Below are 27,150 nucleotides of genomic sequence, written 5' to 3' on the forward strand. Positions count from 1 at the left end.
ACAGCTCCTGTCCTCAGCTCCACGGCTCCTGTCCTCAGCTCCACGGCTCCTGTCCTCAGCTCTACGGCTCCTGTCCTCTGCTCTGCACTCCGGCTCAGTCTCACTTCATGCACATAAAAAGGACAAGCTTAATCAGGAAGCGTCTAGACTCTGGGACTTTGGCATCTTAGAAGAATGGATTTTATGTCTGTTTGGACGGGAAACTAAATGTCATTCTCCCTGGGAGTATCACGGTGGGTCGATTCTTTCCTCTTGCAGAAACTATATTTTCAGACCACAACAACTCGGCCGATATGTGCTGATAAAATCGATAAATAGATGTAGGCTAAATAAATGTGTGAAATGACTTCCACGGTGCGTCTGTTCCATCACAAACGCGTCACTGAATCAGACCATGGTTTATTTCTGTCCCAGAATCAGGTCAGAACCGTCAGAGGCAGAAGAAACTTGAAGAAACCCTCGTCCTTTTGTCTTGGGTTCATTAGTGCTTTAGATCGTTTTCTTGTACATTTTGAGATTTGTTTTAATCTTTTACATGTTTCAGAAACTTGAAAGTCTGCAGTGTCTCACCTTAAATATCGATACTTGTTCAAATCTAGTTTTGAAACCCGTTTTAATAACTTATCATTTAGCGTCTGATTTCCGATACCTTTGTCATTCCGAGGTCTGTGTCAAAAGTTTTCCTCTGTGTCTCAGCCGGTCTCCGTGATGTCAGATGCCCCGCAGGACGAGCACCCTGAGGTGCTGCTGAGGATCCTGGAGGATCTGGCAGTGCTGAGGCAGTGTCTGAGCTTCCAGGATCTGTGTCGGTTGGTGAGTTCTCGCTTTGCCCTGGAGCACCTGGTGGAGCTGCGCAGTCTGCTGTTTACTGCCGCCGCTCGAGACCCCTGTTTCCCTGCCACACTCTTCCGCCAGCGCGTCACCACCAGGGGGCAGCGCCTGTCGCCCATCGCTGTGGCAGCCGACATTGTCACAATCTTCAACCTCATCCAGATGACTGGGGGCGGGACTGAGGTACAGCAGCCAATCAGGACGCACATGCCGCTACCGGTCGACCACTTGCCAGGGCCCGCACTGCCAGGTACGCCTCTGCTCCTCTGACCCTCTCCTCTGCTCCTCTGACCCTCACCTCTGCTCCTCTGACCCTCTCCTCTGCTCCTCTGACCCTCACCTCTGCTTCTCTGACCCTCTGACCCTCTCCTCTGACCTTCTGACCCTCACCTCTGCTCCTCTGACCCTCACCTCTGCTCCTCTGACCCTCTCCTCTGCTCCTCTGACCCTCACCTCTGCTCCTCTGACCCTCACCTCTGCTCTTCTGACCCTCTCCTCTGCTCCTCTGCTCCTCTGACCCTCTCCTCTGCTCCTCTGACCCTCACCTCTGCTCCTCTGACCCTCTCCTCTGCTCCTCTGACCCTCACCTCTGCTTCTCTGACCCTCTGACCCTCTCCTCTGACCTTCTGACCCTCACTTCTGCTCCTCTGACCCTCACCGCTGCTCCTGTGACCCTCTCCTCTGCTCCTCTGACCCTCACCTCTGCTCCTCTGACCCTCTCCTCTGACCCTCTGACCCTCTCCTCTGACCCTCTGACCCTCTGGTCCTCTTTTGGACATGTGCCCTCCTCCCTCCCTGATTCAGGCGTGCCTCTGCTGAGCGTGCCCATGAGAGAGAGAGTGCGTGCTCAGTCTGACTCCAGCGGGCAAAGCGTGGAGCACCTGCCTCTGGAGCACCTGCCTCTGGAGCACCTGCCTCTGCCCCGACGCGGCTACTCTGCTCAGAAACGCGGCAGTTTACCCCCGGAGCCTCTGTCGCTGCTGTCGTCGTCTCCTCCCTCCAGAGCCCGGGCCGTGTCCTTTGACCTGCCCCACACCACACTGTTTTACCCGAGCGGGGTCATGAGGAGCCTGTACCTGCCTCTGGAGAGCGACAGTGAGTCCAGCGAGTCCACGCATGCAGACGTGTTTGAACCCGAACCAGGAGCCTCCATCCACCTAAAGAGAAGCATTTTTAAAAAGGACTTTCACAATCAGCCACCACTGATCCCACAGGTAAGAGACCTGTCCTAGTTTAGTCCTGGTTTAGTTCATAAGTACATGCTTTTTCATTTGTGCCAGGAAAAACAAATAAATGGGGGATTAAAAGAGGGATATAATCAAAATTCACTTCAATATTCAGAATATTCAATTCAATATAGTTGCAAGTTAATAGCCAATTATTTTGCACATCACTGAATGTTTGTCTTATAATCTTACTTTTCTTTATTATGTTGCAATGAAGAAATGTATGTCATACGGATAAAACTGTTTGTACTTGAATAGCTTTTTATGTTTTTAGTTTGAAATATCACGAGTGGATAGTTAGACTTAATATTTTTACTCAAGCACAAATTTAGCAGCATTTCTTATACTTAAGTACATTTTAGCCATGTAACTGTCCTTTAACTTGAAGACACAATTTCAGTTCTCTTTCACAAAGGTCAATAACAGTTTGATTTCACCTTCAAACCTAAACCTCTTCCTGACCATGAGCCGTCAATTCACAAAACTCTTTACCAAATACTCACACTCAGTTTATATGAGTAAAGCACATTATACTGTTCTAAATGTAAACATAAGACCTATTATGCTAAATCAACTCTTAATCCTGTCAAAACTGTTCTCCCTTCTCTTCACCACACACTGCTCTGCTCCTACTTCAGTCTGAAGTGTGATGCTCTTACATTTTGACACACACAGGACTCACTGCATCGCATGAGGGTGAGAGGTGAGAGGTGAGGGGGGAGGGAGTGAGGGGTTAGAGGTGAGGGGTGAGGGGGGAGGGAGTGAGAGGTGAGAGGTGAGGGGGGAGGGAGTGAGGGGTTAGAGGTGAGGGGTGAGGGGGGAGGGAGTGAGAGGTGAGAGGTGAGGGGGGAGGGGGGAGGGAGTGAGAGGTGAGGGGGGAGGGGTGAGGGGGGAGGGAGTGAGAGGTGAGGGGGGAGGGAGTGAGGGGTGAGGGGGGAGGGAGTGAGAGGTGAGAGGTGAGGGGGGAGGGGGGAGGGAGTGAGAAGTGAGGGGGGAGGGGGGAGGGAGTGAGAGGTGAGGGGGGAGGGAGTGAGGGGGGAGTGGGGAGGGGTGAGAGGTGAGAGGTGAGGGGTGAGGGGTGAGGGGTGAGGGGGGAGGGGGGAGGGAGTGAGGGGTGAGAGTTGAGGGGTGAGGGGTGAGAGGTGAGGGGGGAGGGAGTGAGGGGGGAGTGGGGAGGGGTGAGGGGTGAGAGGTGAGGGGTGAGGGGGAGGGGTGAGAGGGGTGAGAGGTGAGGGGGGAGGGAGTGAGGGGTTAGAGGTGAGGGGTGAGGGGGGAGGGAGTGAGAGGTGAGGGGTGAGGGGGGAGGGAGTGAGAGGTGAGGGGGGAGGGAGTGAGGGGGGAGAGGTGAGGGGGTGAGGGGTGAGAGGTGAGGGGTGAGGGGTGAGGGGTGAGAGGTGAGGGGGGAGGGGGGAGGGAGTGAGGGGTGAGAGTTGAGGGGTGAGGGGTGAGAGGTGAGGGGGGAGGGAGTGAGGGGGGAGTGGGGAGGGGTGAGGGGTGAGAGGTGAGGGGTGAGGGGGAGGGGTGAGAGGGGTGAGAGGTGAGGGGTGAGGGGTGAGGGGGGAGAGGGTGAGGGGTTAGAGGTGAGGGGGTGAGAGGTGAAGGGTGAGGGGGGGTGAGGGGTGAGGGGGTAAGGGGTGAGGGGGGAGAGGTGAGAGGGTGAGGGGTGAGAGGTGAGGGGGTGAGGGGTGAGAGGTGAAGGGTGAGGGGTGAGGGGTGAGAGGTGAGGGGTTAGAGGTTAGAGGTGAGGGGGTGAGGGGTTAGAGGTGAGGGGGTGAGGGGTTAGAGGTGAGGGGGTGAGGGGTTAGAGGTGAGGGGTGAGGGGTTAGAGGTGAGGGGTGAGGGGATAAGGGGTGAGGGGGGAGAGGTGAGGGGTGAGGGGGTGAGGGGGGAGAGGTGAGGGGTGAGAGGTTAGAGGTGAGGGGGTGAGGGGTTAGAGGTGAGGGGGTGAGGGGTTAGAGGTGAGGGGGTGAGGGGTTAGAGGTGAGGGGTGAGGGGTTAGAGGTGAGGGGTGAGGGGATAAGGGGTGAGGGGGGAGAGGTGAGGGGTGAGGGGGTGAGGGGGGAGAGGTGAGGGGGGAGAGGTGAGGGGTGAGAGGTTAGAGGTGAGGGGGTGAGGGGTTAGAGGTGAGGGGGTGAGGGGTTAGAGGTGAGGGGGTGAGGGGTTAGAGGTGAGGGGTGAGGGGGGAGAGGTGAGGGGTGAGGGGTTAGAGGTGAGGGGGTGAGGGGTGAGAGGTCAGGGGTGAGAGGTGAGGGGTTAGACGTTAGAAGTCAGAGGTTAGAGGTCAGAGGTCAGAGGTTAGGCGTGAGGTTAGGGCGACGTAACATAAAGAGGCAGCGGGAAACAGTGCTGCGGTTTTCAATCTCAAAATATTTTGAGAACTATTTTGCTATTTAAAATGTCCAAAATACAACATCATTGTTGGTTGGAACTATATTGTAGAAATGCCCAGTGGCTCTTCTTTAATATTATATCTAAATACAGTACAAACTCATAGTGAAATCCTTTAACTCTAAACTTTCCCCAAGGTGACGGTGCAAAGCGAATCGCCGAGTCCTGGTCCAAAGACTGGATTTGACAACCACAGTTTTTCGATGATTCCAAACCCGTATCCATCTCCGACTCTGCCACACCTCTCTCCCAAACAGACCAAGCACGAAAGCCTGGACGACCTCCAGGACTCAACTTACTTTGGCCCAGTATCTGTGCCCGAGTCCCGGTCTCCACGCCACCTGCACCCTCCCCAAAAGTCCCTCTGGGCCAACAAAAGCCAAAGTCTGGAGGATGGGATCGGCATCAGTGGCACTTCTCTTGATTCAAAACTGATGCTGTCACCAAGAAGATCCAACCCTGCCGTGGCTAAGCTGCCTGGGGGAGGTCGGTGTGCAGAGGACGGCATACCAAGAGAAGGTGAGGGTTTCCGGGCACAAGCCACTCAGACGGACCCCCCTGATCCGCGCCGCCTACGTAGCTTAGTGCACGCCGATAGACTGTCCTTCATGACCTCCTTAGATGATCCTGATTTTTGCGAGGATGATATTAGCGTTATTTTCAAATTTTTGGATGATATTAGCATGTGCGGATCGACTGGGGTTCTCCATTCAGATGGCGGGCTGAACCAGGACTCTCATGAAGCTCGAAGAGGTCGCTTGGGGCAACTTCAGCGGCTTTTTCACTCTTTAGAAAGCAGTGATGACGGGTTGAAAGCCAGTGTTTGCAAGCTCCTGTTACGAATGAGCCAAATTGAACGCCAACTGGAATCGCTCGCTGAGGTGAAGTCGGAGATCTCCCAAGTTCTTTCGGCTCTGCAAAGGCTGGACGAAAAGATCCAGCAGCCTTTAGCAGGAGGAGGTAGAGAGAGCAGTAGCGATAGCCGGTGGTTAGAGCCTCTGAGTGGAGTGAGTTCGTTCATGAGTCACCCAATCACTCCGTCAGAAAGCTCTGAACCTCAGCCGCTGTCTGCCTCCAGGCACCCGTCTGGACACCTGTACCCCGCCACAAGCAGCAGCAGCCTGGACTGGAGCCGGTGGAACGGCCCTGACACTGTGGACACATCCAAGGGCCAAACGGCAGAGGATAAAGAGGCTTTTTCAAGACGCGCGTCGAAACATGAAGAAAAAAGAGCGGAGGTGAAAGCGCCTCTGAACCTGACCAACTCGGCACGAGACTGGAGCGTTTCCTACTCCAAAAGCACTGAAGCCAAAGCGGCCAATGGGAAACTAGGAAAGGTGAGCCTTTGTGAACCCTCTCTCAGAGGGGCAATATTCTGTATCATTCTTCTTCATCTTCTAAGGTGCTGTACCAGATTCTATGTCAAAACGTGATCAACTGGACTGGTTCATTTTAAGTTGGGTTTACACTCTACACCTGATTTTTGGTCCAATTTTGACACAAATGTTAGTTGCTCAACAATTTCAAAATTGTGCTGAACTTGGGCTCCTCTGGTTAGGGTTAGGGTTAGGCACCCTCCTCTGGTGCAGTGAATGGGGTTAGGGTTAGGGTTAGGGTTAGGGTTAGGGTTAGGGTTAGGGTTAGGCCATGACCCCAAAGCCACATCGTTCAAGTTCCTTCCGAAAATTTGGGCACTAACTAATTTGATCATTTTTGTAATCTCAAATATATGTTCTTTACTGGGTAAAAAGTTCTCCACAACACAACATTTTTAGACAACACGAATTCCCTGTTTATTTTAAACCAGGAAACACTTTAAGACAAAAACTGGTTCATCCTAAGGACAAGTTGCCGACTCAAAAACAGAGCAATGTAGTTTATTCGATCCAATGCAGTGAAGAAAGCTGTAAAGAACGTTACATAGGTGAGACGAAACAGCCTCTACACAAGAGGCTTTATCAGCACAGAAGAAATACAAGTTCAGGACCTCAGAGCGCCGTGCATCTCCATCTTGAAGCCTCTAATCACTCGTTTGAAGACGGTGAGGTGAAGGTTTTAAGCAGGGAGAAAAGATGGTTTGAAAGAGGAGTCAAGGAAGCTATTTTTGTTAAAAAAGAAAGACCTTCTTTAAACAGAAATGGAGGGCTAAGATTCAATCTCCCTGGTATCTATAATGGTATACTGAACCCCTGGAAAGGTAGAGGACCAGGACCAGGACATTTAGATGCTAATCAGGTACTCAGGGTGGTTGAGCCAGGGTCTCACAAAGACAAAGAGGATTCTAATAGCCCATTAAAATTCTGAATAGGCTAGCTCGGTAGATACAAGGGGGGAGTTTCTGTTGAAACAAACAACTCTTGCTACTTCAGGAAGGCTCCGCCCAATGGGCGGGTCTTACCACAGAACAGTATTAATATCGGAGTTCTCGATCTAAATTATTTTATTGACAATGACTCTTGGATGAGAGTCGAAATGTCTATTTTTCTTCAGTTGTCCAGATGACTACAACTGAAGCTTTTTCTACAAGAAATTAATCAAAACCAAAACTACAATTTCGTCTCAATATACAGAATTTTTTTTTTAAATATCAGAGTGAAATCCAACTTTCTTTTAAACAATTACGAGTTCTTAAACAGTTAAGAAAACATTTCAGAATAAATCCCTGTCACTATCATCTGAGTCCTCTACATCGGAAGCTTCATTTCCAACATCATCTTCCACTGTATCTTGACAGTTCACACAGGAGCACAGATCCGTACACAATAGCTTGGATTTCAAGCAGGAGCATTTACCCCCTTTGCACATTCCAGCTTTGCACCCGCAGTGTACAGATTTTAGCATAGATTGTGGCGCTGGGTCCTGGGTCATCCATTGCTATGCAGAGGTCCTGGTCCTCTTTCTTCATATGTCCTACTGGATTAGACGGTTCTATGTACGTCTGAAGTGCCTTATAATGAATGGCAGCCTGGTATGTCCCTCGTGTTCTTTGAGGGCATCTTTTGTTGGTGGAAGGTCCTGCTCAGATGATGAACTAAGGCAAAATGTGTTGTACCTTGCAACATTAACATCATCCACAGACTGTCCATACAGTTAACACACAAAACGTTCCATGATGGAAAACACCTTGTCACTCAACTCAAATGAGTTTCCCAACTCCAAGAAAGCTCCAAGATAGTCTTCATTGGTGCTCGCAATCGTCAGTGCCTTATCTTTTCCTTTGCCATAGAAGGCACTTGTTGAGTCGCAACCAGAGAAAGCATGAATCCCAATCAAGATTCTGGTCTTATTAACCCTAACCCATCTTCACACTGTTCCTCAGGCGTAGTAGATGGCAGAGGTTCCCATGGGTCACATAGATGTCAATGTCCTCACCAGCTGCTTTCAGGTCACAATCTCGCCTCGACGTGAACAGAAAATCTGTCAGTGCTACTTTGTCCTCACCTGCTGAGAGGAACTTAACCCACTGATTAGGGGTTTTCTGAGTGGTACTGTAGGTCTTGATTACTTGTGAGCCGCTCGTGGCACGTCTTGATCTTTCAGCATTCTTGATACTTAGCTGAGCATATCTAACTATGATGAAGTCAACACGGCTGCACTTGTATTGCCTAGCAAGTCGGATGATCTGCAACAACAAGCAATCAGCAAGCTCCCCAAAGGTAGGCGGAAGAGCAACTTGACTTTGGATCAAGGCCATACCATCTCTCATCAGTGCATTCATCCCAACAACAGATGTCACATGACAGTCACCAGCTTTAGACTCTAGGATTGACATCAGTTTTGCCTTATTTGTCTTAGCCAAAGATCCATCAACACTAGCTAATGGGAAGGCGATGTTACCAAGTAAATAACATAGTATTTCCTTGATGATGATTTCACGGCTTTGACTTAGCACCAGCAGTCTTGAGAATAGTTTCCGGTCTTTTTTGAGAACGACTTCTCTTCCAGCCTTTGTCTTTGACGTCTTCTTCCACATGTCTGCAACCTGAGGGTTTTTAGGTGTGAGAACAGATCCACATTGGTTGAGATTAACCGATCATTGATGAATGACTGAAGAGCGGTTTCACCATTTTCATGAGCTGTCAACATGTCTAGCTTTACGCAATCATTGGCAACAACTCCTGAGCTTATACACACCATGGTATCATTTGGCTGAAACGGATTGATCATATTCTCAATAGTTCTGAGCAATGACACTACTGCAGCATTTTCCTTTGATATCTGTGATTTTTCTGTCTGTGACTGTAGTTGCTGCCATGAGTTCACACTGCCTTGTGATCGCAGCTCGTTGGGGCTGAGCTAAGATCCATCTTTGGACAGCTCCTCTATTAAGCGTGATACCGGTAAAACCCCCTTTGGTTTTGGAGTCCCGGTTGCAGGTTTCTTCTATAGCTTGGTCACACGCTATTGGACTGTCCAGTTACCTCTCACCAACATGTCAGTATGAACCAGTGGGTGTGTCTTTGGCAAGTTGACCATCTCTGTCCAGTAAGCAGGCAGATAGCGAGCATAGTTTTGTCTGTCATAGGCAAAGTACCAGGGCATAATTGTCCTCACTGCAGCTATATGTAGATGCCAGTCAGATTCACGAGTTCCTCTGATGAATGCCAGGAGAAGCTGGACCATGTCTATGTAGTAGCTCCAAAGAGCAAACGTTGGGTTACTACCATTCATCTCTTTGACATAGTTTGAATAACTTATGAACACTTCAGAGAATCTGTCTGAGGTCAGGACTATGTTTGTGCCATCAGAGGAATACTCCTGCATTCGATCTGCAATCACTGATAGAAGTCATCTCGGTTCTTCTCTGAGAGTGACTGAAGAAATGGCTGGAAACGTATTATTTGCAAGGCCTCAAACAACAAGCTGTGGGTACGGATGCTTCGATTATAGTGGTGACCAGTCAAGACTCCATTCACTGAACCCTGGGCAACAACTTCTGATTCAATAAGAATGTCCTGGAGGCCAGCTTCCTTGAAGCGCTTACCAATGATTGCCATAAACGCCATAGCAGTGTGGAATTCGCCTTATTTACAGTCCTATTTCTTAGTACCTCACTTCTCCATCGAATCTGCTGAGCTTTTGCATAGATGGCCTGGTCAAAAATGACGATGCAGTCCAATTCCAAACGATCGGCAATGTCACTGCTTCTCTGTAGGATGTATTTACAGTAGTCATGTCTGTTGGAGACGCCTCAATCACAGGAAGAGAGTGGATGGAAGACTGGGGCAGGGAATTGTCACTTGAGGCAGCATTATAACCTGTCCAGCCAGAAAAATCACACATCTGAGCATTTACCCAACTTCAGGCTCTTGTTTCTCGCTATTGTGCAAGTTTCAGGTGGAGAACTTTTTACCCAGTAAAGAACATATATTTGAGATTACAAAAATGATCAAATTAGTTAGTGCCCGATTTTTCGGTACGAACCTCTATTTCTGAGCATCTTTTGAAGTTGGGGTCACAGCCTATACGATTATAAGAGCTTTTCATAACTTTCAGAGCCAGAGTAGAGTTTGCATCAAAGTAAATATTTGATAATTAGATGCAGACAACACACAGCTGCCTCATTCTGACCACAAGAGCAGCTTTTACTATATATCTGTGTATATCTGTGTATATAATACACATATAATATAATATATCTGTCTATATAATACACATATAATATATCTGTATACACATATATATTATATTATATGTGTATTATATACACAGATATATAGTAAAAGCTGCTCTTGTGGTCAGAATGAAGCAGCTGTGTGTTGTCTGGTTTAGACACTATACTTTAGATTTTGGCAATGTTTTTTAGATGGTAAAAAGCTGCTGATGTTATTGATTTGATGTGTTAAAGTTCAAGTCTGAGTCCATTATTACCTCCAGATTTATCACTTGGTTTGTAGGTTTTAGAGCGAGACTCTGGAGGTGACTCTGACACTTTCTCTTTGTTTCTGTGACAAAGACGAGGATTTCAGTCTTGTCTGAGTTCAACTGGAGAAAGTTGTTTTGCCTCCACAAACTGACTCTGGCACCAGCAGGAGGCCCTCTGGCACCAGCAGGAGGCCCTCTGGCACCAGCAGGAGGCCCTCTGGCACCAGCAGGAGGCCAGAGGCCCTCTGGCACCAGCAGGAGGCCCTCTGGAACCAGCAAGAGGCCAGAGGCCCTCTGGCACCAGCAGGAGGCCCTCTGGCACCAGCAGGAGGCCTTCTGGCACCAGCAGGAGGCCAGATGCCCTCTGGCACCAGCAGGAGGCCAGATGCCCTCTGGCACCAGCAGGAGGCCCTCTGGCACAAGCAGGAGGCCCTCTGGCACCAGCAGGAGGCCAGAGGCCCTCTGGCACCAGCAGGAGGCCGGAGGCCCTCTGGCACCAGCAGGAGGCCCTCTGGGACCAGCAGGAGGCCCTCTGGCACCAGCCTCTGGCACCAGCAGGAGGCCAGAGGCCCTCTGGCACCAGCAGGAGGCCCTCTGGCACCAGCAGGAGGCCCTTTGGCACCAGCAGGAGGCCAGAGGCCCTCTGGCACCAGCAGAAGGCCCTCTGGCACCAGCAGGAGGCTCTCTGGCACCAGCAGGAGGCCAGGGGCCCTCTGGCACCAGCAGGAGGCCAGAGGCCCTCTGGCACCAGCAGGAGGCCCTCTGGCACCAGCAGGAGGCCAGAGGCCCTCTGGCACCAGCAGGAGGCCGCTCCACACACTGATTTGTTGGATGCAGTAACAGAGTGAATGGTCCATATTCACTTGTGACAGTCAAACATAGATCTGACTCGTCTGCATCATTGTGATTGGACACATTTTCACTGCGTGTCATGTGACCTAACGGCAGCATGTAGAGGCTGAACAGAAGGGGACCCAGGACTGACCCTTGGGGCACTCCACAGGTCAGGGTCATGTGGTCTGAGACACAGCTACCAATTTCAACAAAGTACTTCCTGTCTTCCAGATAGGACCTGGGACTGGGTCCCACCCAGTCCTCTAGTCTCTGTAAGAGGGTCCCACCCAGTCCTCTGGTCTCTGTAAGAGGGCCCCACCCTGTCCTCTAGTCTATGTAAGAGGGTCCCACTCAGTCCTCTAGTCTCTGTAGGAGGGTCCCACCCTGTCCTCTAGTCTCTGTAAGAGGGTCCCACCCAGTCCTCTGGTCTCTGTAAGAGGGCCCCACCCTGTCCTCTAGTCTTTGTAAGAGGGTCCCACCCAGTCCTCTGGTCTCTGTAAGAGGGCCCCACCCTGTCCTCTAGTCTCTGTAAGAGGGTCCCACCCTGTTCTCTAGTCTCTGTAAGAGGGCCCCACCCAGTCCTCTAGTCTCTGTAAGAAGGTCCCACCCAGTCCTCTAGTCTCTGTAAGAGGGTCCCACCCTGTCCTCTAGTCTCTGTAAGAGGGTCCCACCCTGTCCTCTAGTCTCTGTAAGAGCGTCCCACTCAGTCCTCTAGTCTCTGTAGGAGGGTCCCACCCAGTCCTCTAGTCTCTGTAAGAGGGTCCCACCCTGTTCTCTAGTCTCTGTAAGAGGGCCCCACCCTGTCCTCTAGTCTCTGTAAGAGGGTCCCACCCAGTCCTCTAGTCTCTGTAAGAGGGTCCCACCCAGTCCTCTAGTCTCTGTAAGAGGGTCCCACCCTGTCCTCTAGTCTCTGTAGGAGGGTCCCAAGACAACAGCAGTCTCAGTCACCATGACAACAGCAGTCTCAGTCACCATGACAACAGCAGTCTCAGTCACCATGACAACAGCAGTCTCAGTCACTATGACAACAGCAGTCTCAGTGTGATGAAGTCTAAAACCTGAAAAACATCAAATGAGTTGTTTATTAAGAGGAAATCTGTGACTGTTGTAAACAACCTTAGAGTACTGCCACTCCCCCTGACCCCTGACCCCTGACCCCTGCTCTTCTTTAGGAGCCACCAGCCGCTGTGGTATCCATGTGTATCAACCCAAAACATTTAAAACAGATGTTTGTGCTGCCCTAGTGCACTCTGGCTATCGATTTTAGATTCATTGTGTTTCTATCAAAATTATTTTAGCATTTTATTGATTTAAATTGACTTAAACCCTGGGTTAGGGTTACCCTAAACCTAAACCAAAACCAAACCCTAACCCTAACCCCAACCCCAACCCCGCTATTACAAATGTTGCACTGGCTTTCAGTTTGAAAATTCTCCTATTGGTCCACAAATGGCTAAATGGTAGAGGTTCAAAGTATCTGGCAGACTGTTGACTCCTTATGAGCCCCTTTGGCCTTTTTTCTTTTCTTTTTATGCCTCCCAGATGCTAAAGTCCCTTCCAGAAGATCTATGTTTTGAAAAGATTTTCTTTAGTCTAAAATTGCCTAATTGTCTAATTTATTAATAAATGTGTGTAGTATGTATTCAATCAATGAAAGTAGGGTTAGGTTAGTAGGGAAAGTACTCTTTGTATTTACTGCAAATGTGTAAATTGTGTGTGAATGTTTTCAATTTGATGTAAAGCACTTTTGAGTTGTCTGTGTGCACAAAAAGTGCTCTACAATTAAAATTGACTTGAATTGACTTGACTTGCCACAAAAGGATTCCTTTGGTCTGAACTTTTCCCTCTCTTGAGGTGGAGCAGTCCAGCAGCACCACCAACCTTCTGTCGTCGTCCAGCCTGATGGAGCAGATCTTCAACTCATCCTTGTTCAGAGGCCAGGGGCCACTGTCCCTGGAGACGAGAGCTGAAGGCCGAGGAGAGGGCCGAACGCGAGCTGTGTGGACCGTGGATGAGCGAGAAGCGCGAATATCTCCGCTCGATTTACAGGTAAAGACTAGAAATGACGACTTATTACTAACCCAAACTTTTCTTGTTATAAGTCAGTTATAATCCTTCATTTGATGTGTGATCTTCTGTAGAAAAAGCTCCTAACCTGTAAGAGTCATTCTCAATCTGAGGATCTAGTCTGAGAACTCTGTACTTATGCTTCTCTGAGTAAGCCCCGCCCACCGAGCGGAACCTCCTGATAAAGCCCGATCTGTTTTTGTTTTTCTTTACACTGTGAGTTTCACTTGAAACCAAGATGTGTTACAGTCCTGTAAAGGTCACCTGGCTGCAACTCCCTCATCACAGAGTACCTGTCACCTGGCTGCAACTCCCTCATCACAGAGTACCTGTCACCTGGCTGCAACTCCTTCATCACAGAGTACCTGTAACCGGGCTGCAACTCCTTCATCACAGAGTACCTGTAACCGGGCTGCAACTCCCTCATCACAGAGTACCTGTCACCGGGCTGCAACTCCCTCATCACAGAGTACCTGTCACCTGGCTGCAACTCCCTCATCACAGAGTACCTGTCACCTGGCTGCAACTCCCTCATCACAGAGTACCTGTCACCTGGCTGCAACTCCCTCATCACAGAGTACCTGTCACCTGGCTGCAACTCCCTCATCACAGAGTACCTGTCACCTGGCTGCAACTCCCTCATCACAGAGTACCTGTCATCTGGCTGCAACTCCTTCATCACAGAGTACCTGTCACCTGGCTGCAACTCCTTCATCACAGAGTACCTGTAACCGGGCTGCAACTCCTTCATCACAGAGTACCTGTCACCTGGCTGCAACTCCCTCATCAGAGAGTACCTGTCACCTGGCTGCAACTCCCTCATCACAGAGTACCTGTCACCTGGCTGCAACTCCCTCATCACAGAGTACCTGTCATCTGGCTGCAACTCCCTCATCACAGAGTACCTGTCACCTGGCTGCAACTCCTTCATCACAGAGTACCTGTCACCTGGCTGCAACTCCTTCATCACAGAGTACCTGTCACCTGGCTGCAACTCCCTCATCACAGAGTACCTGTCATCTGGCTGCAACTCCTTCATCACAGAGTACCTGTCACCTGGCTGCAACTCCCTCATCACAGAGTACCTGTCATCTGGCTGCAACTCCTTCATCACAGAGTACCTGTCACCTGGCTGCAACTCCTTCATCACAGAGTACCTGTAACCGGGCTGCAACTCCTTCATCACAGAGTACCTGTCACCTGGCTGCAACTCCCTCATCAGAGAGTACCTGTCACCTGGCTGCAACTCCCTCATCACAGAGTACCTGTCACCTGGCTGCAACTCCCTCATCACAGAGTACCTGTCATCTGGCTGCAACTCCCTCATCACAGAGTACCTGTCACCTGGCTGCAACTCCTTCATCACAGAGTACCTGTCACCTGGCTGCAACTCCTCCATCACAGAGTACCTGTCACCTGGCTGCAACTCCCTCATCACAGAGTACCTGTCATCTGGCTGCAACTCCCTCATCACAGAGTACCTGTCACCTGGCTGCAACTCCCTCATCACAGAGTACCTGTCATCTGGCTGCAACTCCTTCATCACAGAGTACCTGTCATCTGGCTGCAACTCCTTCATCACAGAGTACCTGTCACCTGGCTGCAACTCCCTCATCACAGAGTACCTGTCATCTGGCTGCAACTCCCTCATCACAGAGTACCTGTCACCTGGCTGCAACTCCTTCATCACAGAGTACCTGTCATCTGGCTGCAACTCCCTCATCACAGAGTACCTGTCACCTGGCTGCAACTCCCTCATCACAGAGTACCTGTCATCGGGCTGCAACTCCTTCATCACAGAGTACCTGTCACCGTGCTGCAACTCCCTCATCACAGAGTACCTGTCACCGGGCTGCAACTCCCTCGTTACAGAGTACCTGTCACCGGGCTGCAACTCCCTCATCACAGAGTACCTGTCACCGGGCTGCAACTCCCTCATCACAAAGTACCTGTCATCTGGCTGCAACTCCCTCATCACAGAGTACCTGTCATCTGGCTGCAACTCCCTCATCACAGAGTACCTGTCACCTGGCTGCAACTCCCTCATCACAGAGTACCTGTCACCGGGCTGCAACTCCTTCATCACAGAGTACCTGTCACCGGGCTGCAACTCCCTCGTCACAGAGTACCTGTCACCGGGCTGCAACTCCCTCATCACAGAGTACCTGTCACCGGGCTGCAACTCCCTCATCACAGAGTACCTGTCATCTGGCTGCAACTCCCTCATCACAGAGTACCTGTCACCGGGCTGCAACTCCCTCATCACAGAGTACCTGTCATCTGGCTGCAACTCCCTCATCACAGAGTACCTGTCATCTGGCTGCAACTCCCTCATCACAGAGTACCTGTCACCTGGCTGCAACTCCCTCATCACAGAGTACCTGTCACCGGGCTGCAACTCCCTCATCACAGAGTACCTGTCATCTGGCTGCAACTCCCTCATCACAGAGTACCTGTCATCTGGCTGCGACTCCCTCATCACAGAGTACCTGTCACCGGGCTGCAACTCCCTCATCACAGAGTATCTGTCACCGGGCTGCAACTCCCTCATCACAGAGTACCTGTCATCTGGCTGCAACTCCCTCATCACAGAGTACCTGTCACCGGGCTGCAACTCCCTCATCACAGAGTATCTGTCACCGGGCTGCAACTCCCTCATCACAGAGTACCTGTCACCTGGCTGCAACTCCCTCATCACAGAGTACCTGTCATCGGGCTGCAACTCCCTCATCACAGAGTACCTGTCACCTGGCTGCAACTCCCTCATCACAGAGTACCTGTCACCGGGCTGCAACTCCCTCATCACAGAGTACCTGTCACCGGGCTGCAACTCCCTCATCACAGAGTACCTGTCATCTGGCTGCAACTCCCTCATCACAGAGTACCTGTCACCGGGCTGCAACTCCCTCATCACAGAGTACCTGTCATCTGGCTGCAACTCCCTCATCACAGAGTACCTGTCACCGGGCTGCAACTCCCTCATCACAGAGTACCTGTCATCTGGCTGCAACTCCCTCATCACAGAGTACCTGTCATCTGGCTGCAACTCCCTCATCACAGAGTACCTGTCACCGGGCTGCAACTCCCTCATCACAGAGTATCTGTCACCGGGCTGCAACTCCCTCATCACAGAGTACCTGTCATCTGGCTGCAACTCCCTCATCACAGAGTACCTGTCACCGGGCTGCAACTCCCTCATCACAGAGTACCTGTCACCGGGCTGCAACTCCCTCATCACAGAGTACCTGTCATCTGGCTGCAACTCCCTCATCACAGAGTACCTGTCATCTGGCTGCGACTCCCTCATCACAGAGTACCTGTCACCTGGCTGCAACTCCCTCATCACAGAGTACCTGTCACCGGGCTGCAACTCCCTCATCACAGAGTACCTGTCATCTGGCTGCGACTCCCTCATCACAGAGTACCTGTCACCGGGCTGCAACTCCCTCATCACAGAGTACCTGTCACCGGGCTGCAACTCCCTCATCACAGAGTACCTGTCACCGGGCTGCAACTCCCTCATCACAGAGTACCTGTCACCGGGCTGCAACTCCCTCATCACAGAGTACCTGTCACCGGGCTGCAACTCCCTCATCACAGAGTATCTGTCACCGGGCTGCAACTCCCTCATCACAGAGTACCTGTCACCGGGCTGCAACTCCCTCATCACAGAGTACCTGTCACCTGGCTGCAACTCCCTCATCACAGAGTACCTGATTCATATCAGAATTGCCAGGGCTGATGTCGCTTCTTGGCTTCAAAATGCTGCTGAACTGGAAGATTAACCCTTAAATTCCTGTGTAAAGGATTTTGTATTGTTTTTTTTAAAAATGGCCTCCTTAACTCCTGTTTCAAACCATCTCTTCTCCTACTTAGAATCTTAAAGGTGGAATGGCCGATTTTTTTTCAGCAAATTTTTTATCATATTTCCTCGTGGCGTGGATAAATCATTTGTCCTGCCACGTGTCAATCATAAAACGCACCTATTGTTCACCTGCCGCCGCGTGCGGTTCATGCCCACGTTTCCACGTGCCTAAGCGCATGGATCTATCATAATATAGTTCCCTCAGTGTACGGGACAAAATGAAGACGGAGAAAGACAGTTGGAGCTGACGCAGAAGTGGACGGAAATCTACGGGAGACGAGCGATGTGATGCGCTCCGTCGCGCTAATAAACAAACGCACGTGTGTGTTGTATCAGTCCGCACGGGGGAGTGCGCATGCGCACGGGGGAGTGGCATGAGCACGGGGGAGTGGCATGAGCACGGGGGAGTGGCATGCGCACGGGGGAGTGGCATGCGCACGGGGAGTGGCATGAGCACGGGGGAGTGGCATGCGCACGGGGGAGTGGCATGCGCACGGGGAGTGGCATGAGCACGGGGGAGTGGCATGAGCACGGGGGAGTGGCATGCGCACGGGGAAGTGGCATGCGCACGGGAGAGTGGCATGCGCACGGGGGAGTGGCATGCGCCTTTAACCTCACTGTCTTCAAAGGAGGGGTGAAAATGCTCTTGAACTCCAGTGTCTTCTGGGCTGATGAAGCCTCTTGTGCACTGGCTGTTTAGGCTCAGTTTGTAACGCTATTTACAACTTTCTTCACTGCATTGGAAAGAGTACACTACATTGCTCTGTTGTTGCGTCGGCTCTTTATTCTTAGGATTTACTTGTTTTTGTCTTAAACTGTTGCGCAGTTTAAAATAAACAGGAATTTTGTGCTATCTCAAAATCCTTTGTAGTTTTTCAGACAGTCCAGAGAAATAAGGGATCCCTCCACTTGGTCCTGTTTCGATTCTTTTTGGTGTGTTTTGGGCTGTTTTTTGGCTCTTTTAACTTTATTAAGAGCCCAAGCCGGGTATCCACAGGCTGAAAGAGCATTTTGGACATGTTTTTCCTCTTTCCTCTTGCCCTTTGGGCTCTGTTGTAATGTCCTGATCACCTCCAGCTTGTGCTCTGGTAGATGGTTGGAATTTAAGAACAGGTACTGATCCATTGGTGTTGGTTTTCTATGTGCTTCTGTTTCCTGACCTCTCCTCTGTTAGTGAAATAATCATAAAGGTTACGCGGTTCTCCTATAAAAGTCTTGTTTCTCCAAGCCAAAGGATTCTTTCAACATATCAAAGCTTTTCATGAGATTTTCTTTTAAGATCTGGTAGAAAACCTTTATACCTTCAGTTATTCAGACTTTAAATTGCAAATCTGTGCTATTAAGTGCAACACTTCGATCATAAGCCAACAGGTTTAAGATTCTATTTTTTTATTTTTTATTTCTAGGGAAGCATGTTTAGCTTCCAACACCTTTATTTTGTTTGGTGAAACTGCCTCAGCTGCTGTGGAGACACTTCACAAATGTCTCAATGTCCCTTGTCATATTTTTTACAAACTTACAAAGTAGAAGGTTGAGTTTTTTGTTCCTGTTCCAAATCTACAGTGATGTAAACAGGAGCACGATCACTTAGACGCCTCTGTCACTTTAGACCTATCTTTGTTGAAGAGAACAAAGTCGTCTATTCCAGTAGAGATTTTAAGATAAGATAAGATATTCCTTTATTGTCCCAAATGGGGAAATTTCACTGGTGCAACGCAGGTAGATCCAGAAGAACAGAACAGATCACTTTTTTTATTTATGTGATTTATGTGGGTTGGCCAATTTTGTATATTAAGGACATTAGGATTAATCGATCTCCAGATATCGATCAATATATTATGTATTAATTTACAAAATGTATTATTCATAGATGAACCAGTATTTTGTGAGTTTGAGACATGTGGGTTCCAGTGGCCACAGACAAGAGTTCCCTCAGAGTGGTTTGCATCAGATCTATAACTTCAGTGAGAGCGCCTCCTGGTGGAGCAAATACATGTATCACAGTTACACACTTCCATTAATAGTTCCTTTGACCAGAACAAATCTGACCCTTTATCTTTGTGTTCAAACTCTGTTCAAAGGCCACGCCCCTCTTATGTTGGCCCCTGCATGAGGAAAAGTAATAATCAAATTCAATAGTACATTTTTAAATTTATAAGTAATTTAAATGGGTTTCTTGTATCTTCTTCTTATATATTGTTTCTTATATATTTTTTTATTTTCTCATCTTTGTCAATATCTTTGACCACTTAACTGGACCCAATATGACATTAACATTAAAAGATGCTGTTTGTAACCTTTCACATGCCGTTGTATTTACCATGTTGAAATCATTCTTGTTTATAAGTTTACATTCATGACACAGCTCTCTGGTCGAACACGACACACATAACCACAACAGAACACAATAGAACAAACAAACTGCAAAAAAAGAGCTAATGCTAAAAAAGTGCAAAGACAAGGCACTCAAAGGAACCAGTCACCCACTCAAACACACATTCATAGGCAGGTTAAGTGCAGGGGAGTGGCATGCGCACTTCCGCCTGAGTTCTCAAATCGCCGAAAAATCGTCCATTGCGCCTTTAAGTCCTGCAGATGAACTGTGTGGAGTTCTGGAGCATGTCTTCAACATGAGCCTGAAGCTGAGGGTGGTACCACAGGTCTGAAGACCTCCTGTCTGGTACCTGTGCCCAAGACACCGCGCCCCAAAGACCTCAACAGCTTCAGGCCGGTGTCTCTCACGTCCTGATGAAGACACTGGAGCTGGTCCTGGACCACCTCCGCTCCACCGTGAGCTCAGCCATGGACCCGCTGCAGTTTGTATACGTCCTGACATCGGAGTGGAGGACGCCGTCATCTCCTGCTGCACCGCTCTCTCTCTCACCTGGAGAAGCCTGGCAGCTCTGTGAGGATCCTGTTCTTTCATCTCTCCAGCGCCTTCAACACCATCAGCTCCTGAGGGACAAGCTGGAGACGGCTCCTGAGGGACAAGCTGGAGACGGCTGGTGAGACCGACCCCAGTTTGTGAGAGCCCGGGACTGTGTGTCTGACACTTGGAGCTGCAGTGTGGGGGACCTGCAGTGTGGAGGACCTGCAGTGTGGGAGGACCTGCAGTGTGAGGGACCTGCAGTGTGGGGGACCTGCAGTGTGGGGGACCTGCAGTGTGAGGGACCTGCAGTGTGAGGGACCTGCAGTGTGGGGGACCTGCAGTGTGGGGGCCCTGCAGTGTGGGGGCCCTGCAGTGTGGGGGCCCCAGGGCACCGTCCTCGCGCCCTTTCTCTTCACCCTCTACACTGCAGACCTCAGACATGGACACTGTGTCCTGCGGAAGTTCTCTGACCACTCTGCCATCATGGGACTCATCACAGACGATGATGTGGAGGACAGAGGACAGAGGACTGGAGCAGGACTTTGTGGAACCACCTCCTCATCAACGCGGGGAAGACAAAGGAGATGGTTGTGGACTTCCACAGAGGCCACGCCCCCCTCACCAGTGAACATCCAGGGACGGGACAGGCCACGCCCCCTCACCAGTGAACATCCAGGGACGGGACAGGCCACGCCCCCTCACCAGTGAACATCCAGGGACGGGACATTGAGAGAGTGACTCATACAAGGACCTGGTGTTTCATCTGAACCACAAACTGGACTCATAACACAGACTGAACAGGAAGAGCCAGAGTCGGCTCCACCTCCTGAGGAGACTCAGGTCTTTTGGAGTGACAGGGCCACTCCTGACAGGGCCGCTCCTGACAGGGCCACTCCTGACAGGGCCACTCCTGACAGGGCCACTCCTGACAGGGCCGCTCCTGACAGGGCCGCTCCTGAAGACACGTATATACTGACATACTCGTGCAATACTGTGACATAATGTTAATCATCCTGGTGCAATATTGTTATTGTTAATATCATTTTCATTATAAGAGTTTTTCTACAAGAGTGTTTTTTATTTGGCAAGGCAAGGCAAGTTTATTTGTAGAGCACATTTCATACACAAGGCAATTCAAAGTGCTTCACAGCAGGAAAAATGCATTCAAATCACAAAGAAATTACAGAAATACAATAAAATTAACTAAATTAAAAATTATCAATCCAACTGATTTTCTAAACTAATAAAATCACAAACAAAAGAGAAGAGTGCAAAGAAAAAATCCTTTCAGTCATATGCGCAGCTAAACAAAACTGTTTTTAGCTTAGATTTGAACATTGTCAGAGTAGAAGCCTGTCTCACATCTTCAGGAAGACTGTTCCAGATTTTAGCTGCATAAAACTGAAACGCAGATTCCCCATGTTTTGTCCTGACTCTGGGCACCAGCAGGAGGCCGGTCCCTGAGGTCTTCAGAGTCCGAGATGGTTCATATGGCACTAACATATCCAAGATGTACTTTGGTGCTAGGCCATGGAGAGACTTGTACACAAGCAGAGCTGCTTTAAAGTCTCTTCTCTGAGCCACAGGGAGCCAGTGCAGAGACCTGAGAACAGGACTAATGTGATCATACTTCCTGGTTCTGGTCAGGACCCGAGCAGCAGCGTTCTGGATGTACTGCAGCTGTTTTACAGCTCGTTTGGAGAGACCAGTGAGCAGGCCGTTACAGTAGTCTAATCTACTGGAGACAAACGCGTGGATAAGTCTCTCTAAATCTGGTTTTGACACTATATTTTTGATTTTGGCAATGTTTTTTAGATGGTAAAAAGCTGCTGATGTTATTGATTTGACGTGGCTATTAAAGTTCAAGTCTGAGTCCATTATTACCCCCAGATTTCTAATTTGGTTTGTAGGTTTTAGAGCGAGACTCTGGAGGTGACCGCTAACACTTCCTCTTTGTTTCTGTGCCAAAAACGATGATTTCAGTCTTGTCTGAGCTGGAGAAAGTTGTTTTGCATCCACAAACTGATCTGTTGGATGCAGTGACAGAGTGAATCCACTGGTCCATAGTCACCTGCCGATAGTGAAACATAGATCTGAGTGTCGTCTGCATCATTGTGATAGGACACATTTTCACTGCGTATCAACTGACCTAACGGCAGCATGTAGAGGTTGAACAGAAGGGGACCCAGGACTGACCCTTGGGGCACTCCACAGGTCAGGGTCATGTGGTCTGAGACACAGCTACCAATTTCAACAAAGTACTTCCTGTCTTCCAGATAGGACCTTAACCAGTTTAGGGCAGTGCCAGTGATGCCCACCCAGTCCTCTAGTCTCTGTAAGAGGATCCCATGATCGACAGTGTCAAAAGCAGCACTCAGATCTAACAGAATTAAGACTGAGGCTTTGCCCGTGTCAGTGTTCAGGCGGATGTCATTTGTCACCTTGACAAGAGCAGTCTCAGTGCTGTGATGAGGTCTAAAACCTGACTGAAAAACATCAAATGAGTTGTTTATTATGAGGAAATCTGTGAGCTGTTGGTAAACAACCTTTTCAAGGACTTTGCCCCAAAATGGCAGATTAGAGATGGGCCGGTAATGACTCAGTACTGCGGCATCAAGACTGCTCTTCTTAAGGAGAGGCTTTATGACCGCAGTTTTCAAAGACATTGGGAATGTTCCAGATTGAAGCGACATGTTAACTATGTGAGTGAGTGGTGCTAACAAACTGTTCAGCACAGACTTTAGAAATTTGGTGGGTAACACATCAAGGCAGCATGTAGATGAACTCAGACTGGTGATGATCTCATGGACAGTTTTGTCAGTTACTGGTGCAAAGTGAGTTAACTCTAAGTGTCTTGGTGGTTTTAGGGTAATTTTTTGCATTGTGGGATTTATAGCATTTTTAATGCCCTGAACTTTGTCATTAAAGAATAATGCAAACTCATTACACTTGATGTGGAAATGAATTCTAACGGCAGCTGAGCTGGAGGGTTTGTTCATCTGTTACTGTGGCAAACAGGACACGCGAGTTGTTACTGCAGCTTCCAATTATTTCAGAAAAATATCTTTCCCTAGTTCTACATAAGATTAGGTTGTACATGTTCAGCTTCTCTTTGTAAATCTCTTTTTGAACCTGGAGCTTTGACTTGCGCCATTTCCGTTCGGCCCTGCGGCACTCCCTTTTCTGTGCCCTGACCGAATCATCGTTTCTCCACGGCGCCTTCTGCTTATTTTTAACCATTTTAGCCTTTATAGGGGCGATGGTGTCCAGAACATTCAAAACACTAGATGTAACAGAGTTCAACAAATCATTTACATTAGAACATGAGACATTTTCAAAGTTTATCATTTCCATAAACAGTGCACCTGTGCCATCACGTATGTGTCTCCTCTGAACAACTGCAGGACCAACCGGAGGTTTGGGAGAAACAGACAGGTCAAAGAAGACACAGAAATGATCAGACAGAGCAACATCGATCACATTAACATTTGAAATATTTACCCCCTTTGTAATTATGAGATCTAGAGTGTGTCCTTTGCTGTGGGTGGGGCCTCTCACATGCTGAGTAAGACTGAAGGTTTCAAGGACAGCATCAAGCTCTTTAGCGTTTCTGTCACAAATATTATCAACATGCACATTGAAATCACCTGTAATGACCAAACCATCAAAGTCTGTGCATACGACTGAAAGCATCTCAGTAAAATCATCAATAAAACCTTGGCAGTGCTGGGGAGGCTTGTATAAAACAATGAAGAGAATGGATGGAGACCGTTTTAGCTCCATTTTAAAGGATACATACTCAAATGATGAAAACACCCCAAAAGACAACCTGCGGGTAATTATTTCATCTCTAAAGACAGCACAGACTCCACCCCCTTTTTGGTTTTCTCGTGTTTCAGATTCAGACTTAAAGTTGGTGGAGCAGATTCTATCAGAACTACATTTCCTGTGTTTTTGTCAAGCCATGTTTCAGTTAAAAACATAGAATCAAGATTATAAGAAGAAATAAAATTATTAATTAAGAGAGATTTGTTACATAAGGATCTGACATTTAGCACAGCAAGTTTCAGACTAGTTTCAGTGGGACTGGGCTTTATCTTTTCACAGGGAATATGAATCACATTTCTCAGATTGGGCCTGACTCGCATTTTGTTTTTCCATCTCTGTGATGATGTGACTACAGAAATAGCACTAGGGGGGGCTCTTTTTACATAGGGCCCCGGGTTGGTTTGATTTTTTATTGTGACAATAAGTCCCGGCAACGCTGAGACCCAGTGCATCCTAGCTATGGGAGATACCAGGTGAAAGGCGAGGTTGGATGGGTGGTGGGGCTTTTGTAGCCAAGGAGAGTTTGGGACCAGGTGAGAGGCGAGGGGGGATGGGTGGTGGGGCTTTTGTTGGTGTAGTCGGTACTGACATAGCCCTTGCTATTATGGGCGTGAGTGGAGCCATCTTAATGCCTGATTTGATTAGACTTTCAAAATGGCTGGGAAGGCCCATGGGTGAGAGTGGAGATGAGAAGGAGAATGATGAATCTTTAGTGGGAGTAGATGTTGCAGGGGGAACCCAGGGCTGGTGTGAAGGCAGGGGCGATGACAGGGATGTTGTTGGGCTTGTCACAGATGGGTCCAAGGCCTTTGAAGATTGTTCCTTTGCTGGAGGCGGTGGAGGTGATTGTGGAGCAGCTGGAGCTGAATCCTTTGCTGGTGGTGGTGGAGCAGCTGCTGATGAATCCTTTGGTGGAGGCTGAGGTTGTGGTGCTTTTGATGTTGAAACATTGGCTCGGTCTCTGGCTGATGGAGCAGGAATTCTTCTCTCATTCCTCTCTTCTCTAACTATCTGCTCAGGACCCTGTCCAGGCCCAGTCCAATGCCTCAGAGCGTGGAGCAGGTTCTCTGTCAGCACCCTCACTCCACCTCTGCATAGGTGGGGGCCATTTCTCTGAAACAGGTCCTCTCGTTTCCAGAATAGATAGAAGTTCTCAATGTAGTGTAGTCCTCTCGGGGAACTCTTTGGACAGCCATGTGTTCAGCTGAAGAAGCCGGCTAAACTTGTTTATCCTCCTGTCGATGTTTGGAAGAGGTCCACTTATGAATGTTTTGATTTCCATTTTATCAAGCACGTCGAATAACTTCAAGAAGTCTTTTTTCAAAACTTCAGTCTGTTCCCGCCGCATGTCCACTGCACCCACGTGCACAATCAGCTGTTTAGCTCCTCCATGCTTAGCCATAATATTTGGAAGGAGTGACGTTATCTCAGAAACAGTGGCGCTTGGAAAAGAATGTGTGTTTATCTTTTCATGCGTCACGTGACTTATCGCGCCGTCCCCAACTAAAACAATCTTGACCTTGGCTTTTGGCACAGTTCCTCCTCGCTGTATTTTGGCCACGTCATCTTTCCTTTTTTCATTTAATTCCATCTCTGAAAGTGGTAAAAATCTGTGAGCTGTATTTTAGGCGACTTCACGTTATCTTTGTATCGTTTAGGCTTTGCTCCAAGTTTGTTCCAAGAAACAGCCTGGTCTTTCTGGTTTTTAGACAGTTTTGGAAACGACACAGAGTCACTGCGGTTTAGGTTGAAAGTAGCATTTTTTCTTGTAAAAAGTGTGCTCTTCTTACCGTCGGTTGACACAGGAATGGTATCGTGAAGAACTTTTTCAGATTCCAAAACAAATATCCGTGTTTTCAGCTCATTCATTTCTTGTTGATATTTCCGACAGCGTTCACAGTCTTTCTCACTTCTTCTCCCGGACATGTCGCTGGCGTCAGATATGTCGTTAAAACTGGAAAAATGTTCTTAAAATCCTTGGTTTACTTGAAAAAGTCTAAAGCAAAAATGTTTGGAAGACAAAAACTGATTAAAAAGCAAAATAAATAAGGAAAGCAGCGATAGCAAGCGGAGCGAGCAAAAAAGCGTGTGCACTCTTCGGAAGCAAAGAACTTCCGGACCCACTCTGTGTTGGAAGAGTGGAATTTTCCCATTGTGGGACAAATAAAGGCTTATCTTATTTTATCATAAAATCAACAGAAATGTATCACCATGGTGACCACAACCTGAACTCACAAGCCCCACGCTGGTGGCTCCATCTCTCCTGAGGAGCACCTCTGCTTCTCCTGGTGTTCTGAGGAGCACCTCTGCTTCTCCTGGTGTTCTGAGGAGCACCTCTGCCTCTCCTGGTGTTCTGAGGAGCACCTCTGCTTCTCTTGCTGTTCTGAGGAGCACCTCTGCTCCTCCTGGTGTTCTGAGGATGTGATTTTCACCTTTGAAAGTCATCAAAAGAGTTGTTTAAAAACAAAAAGCGCCATAATGCCAGGACATCCGTCAGGGGTAAGGGGGGGGGGGGGTAAGGGGGGGTAAGGGGGGGGCCATGTTGGCAGGGCCATGTTGGCATCTATATTTGCATTATCCTAGGTTGACTTTGTGTTGTTATGCCCATGTTCCAGGCGCAGGAGGCCTTGGATCCAACGCAGCTTGATTTCTGGATGGACGACCTTTATACTCAAGGTCAGGGCGGTCTACTGCAGCGGAGCCTGGAGCTGAGGAGGTCCAAGATCTGTAAAGTGACCGCTCTGCTGCTGACCACTGTGGCCGTGGTGCTGATCATTGTTGTGCCGCTGGTCACCATGAGCTGAGATGTCTGTGGGATTTAAGGACTTTACACTGCTCTGATGGAAAACCCAGTTATATGGTAACTTTATTTTAGGTTTTGGGTTAGGCTGACCCAAATCTAACCCTAACCCTAAACCTAACCCTAACCCTAACCCTAAACCTAACCCTAACCCTAACCCAAACCCAGTTATATGGTAACTTTATTTTAGGTTTTGGGTTAGGCTGACCCAAACCTAACCCTAACCCTAAACCTAACCCTAACCCTAACCCTAACCCTAACCCTAGCCCTAACCCTAACCCTAGCCCTAAACCTAACCGTAACCGTAACCCTAACCCTAACCCCAACCCCCTAACCTTAACCTTAACCCTAACCCTAACACTAACCCTAACACTAACACTAACACTAACCCTAGCCCTAACCCTAACCCTAGCCCTAACCCTAACCCTAAACCTAACCGTAACCGTAACCGTAACCCTAACCCTAACCCTAGCCCTAAACCTAACACTAACCCTAACCCCCTAACCTTAAACTTAACCCTAACACTAACACTAACCCTAGCCCTAACCCTAACCCTAACCCTAACCCTAACCCTAAC

General features: G+C 48.8%; 1 protein-coding gene across 1 annotated transcript; it reads left to right on the forward strand.

Moving 5' to 3' along the window:
- LOC140362370 (major intrinsically disordered Notch2-binding receptor 1-like) lies at nt 1-26,610 on the forward strand. Its single transcript, XM_072448466.1, has 6 exons — nt 1-233; nt 697-1,081; nt 1,636-2,045; nt 4,583-5,782; nt 12,999-13,193; nt 26,389-26,610. The coding sequence occupies exons 2-6, from the start codon at nt 709-711 to the stop codon at nt 26,575-26,577; spliced, it is 2,367 nt and encodes a 788-aa protein (XP_072304567.1). The 5' UTR covers nt 1-233; nt 697-708; the 3' UTR covers nt 26,578-26,610.
- The last annotated feature ends 540 nt before the right edge of the window (nt 26,611-27,150 follow it).

The sequence above is a fragment of the Eucyclogobius newberryi genome, unplaced genomic scaffold, assembly GCF_026437365.1.
Source record: "Eucyclogobius newberryi isolate DKJ021-1_F unplaced genomic scaffold, fEucNew1.0.hap1 SCAF_164, whole genome shotgun sequence".
Classification (NCBI taxonomy): Eukaryota; Metazoa; Chordata; class Actinopteri; order Gobiiformes; family Gobiidae; genus Eucyclogobius; species Eucyclogobius newberryi.

Bases quoted from the DNA above. Each gene is read 5' to 3' on its own strand.
- LOC140362370 (XM_072448466.1), top strand. From the start codon at position 709: ATGTCAGATGCCCCGCAGGACGAGCACCCTGAGGTGCTGCTGAGGATC. The intron at 1,082-1,635 runs GTACGCCTCTGC...TCCCTGATTCAG, and splicing joins GCCAGGGCCCGCACTGCCAG to GCGTGCCTCTGCTGAGCGTG. The intron at 5,783-12,998 runs GTGAGCCTTTGT...CCCTCTCTTGAG, and splicing joins CCAATGGGAAACTAGGAAAG to GTGGAGCAGTCCAGCAGCAC.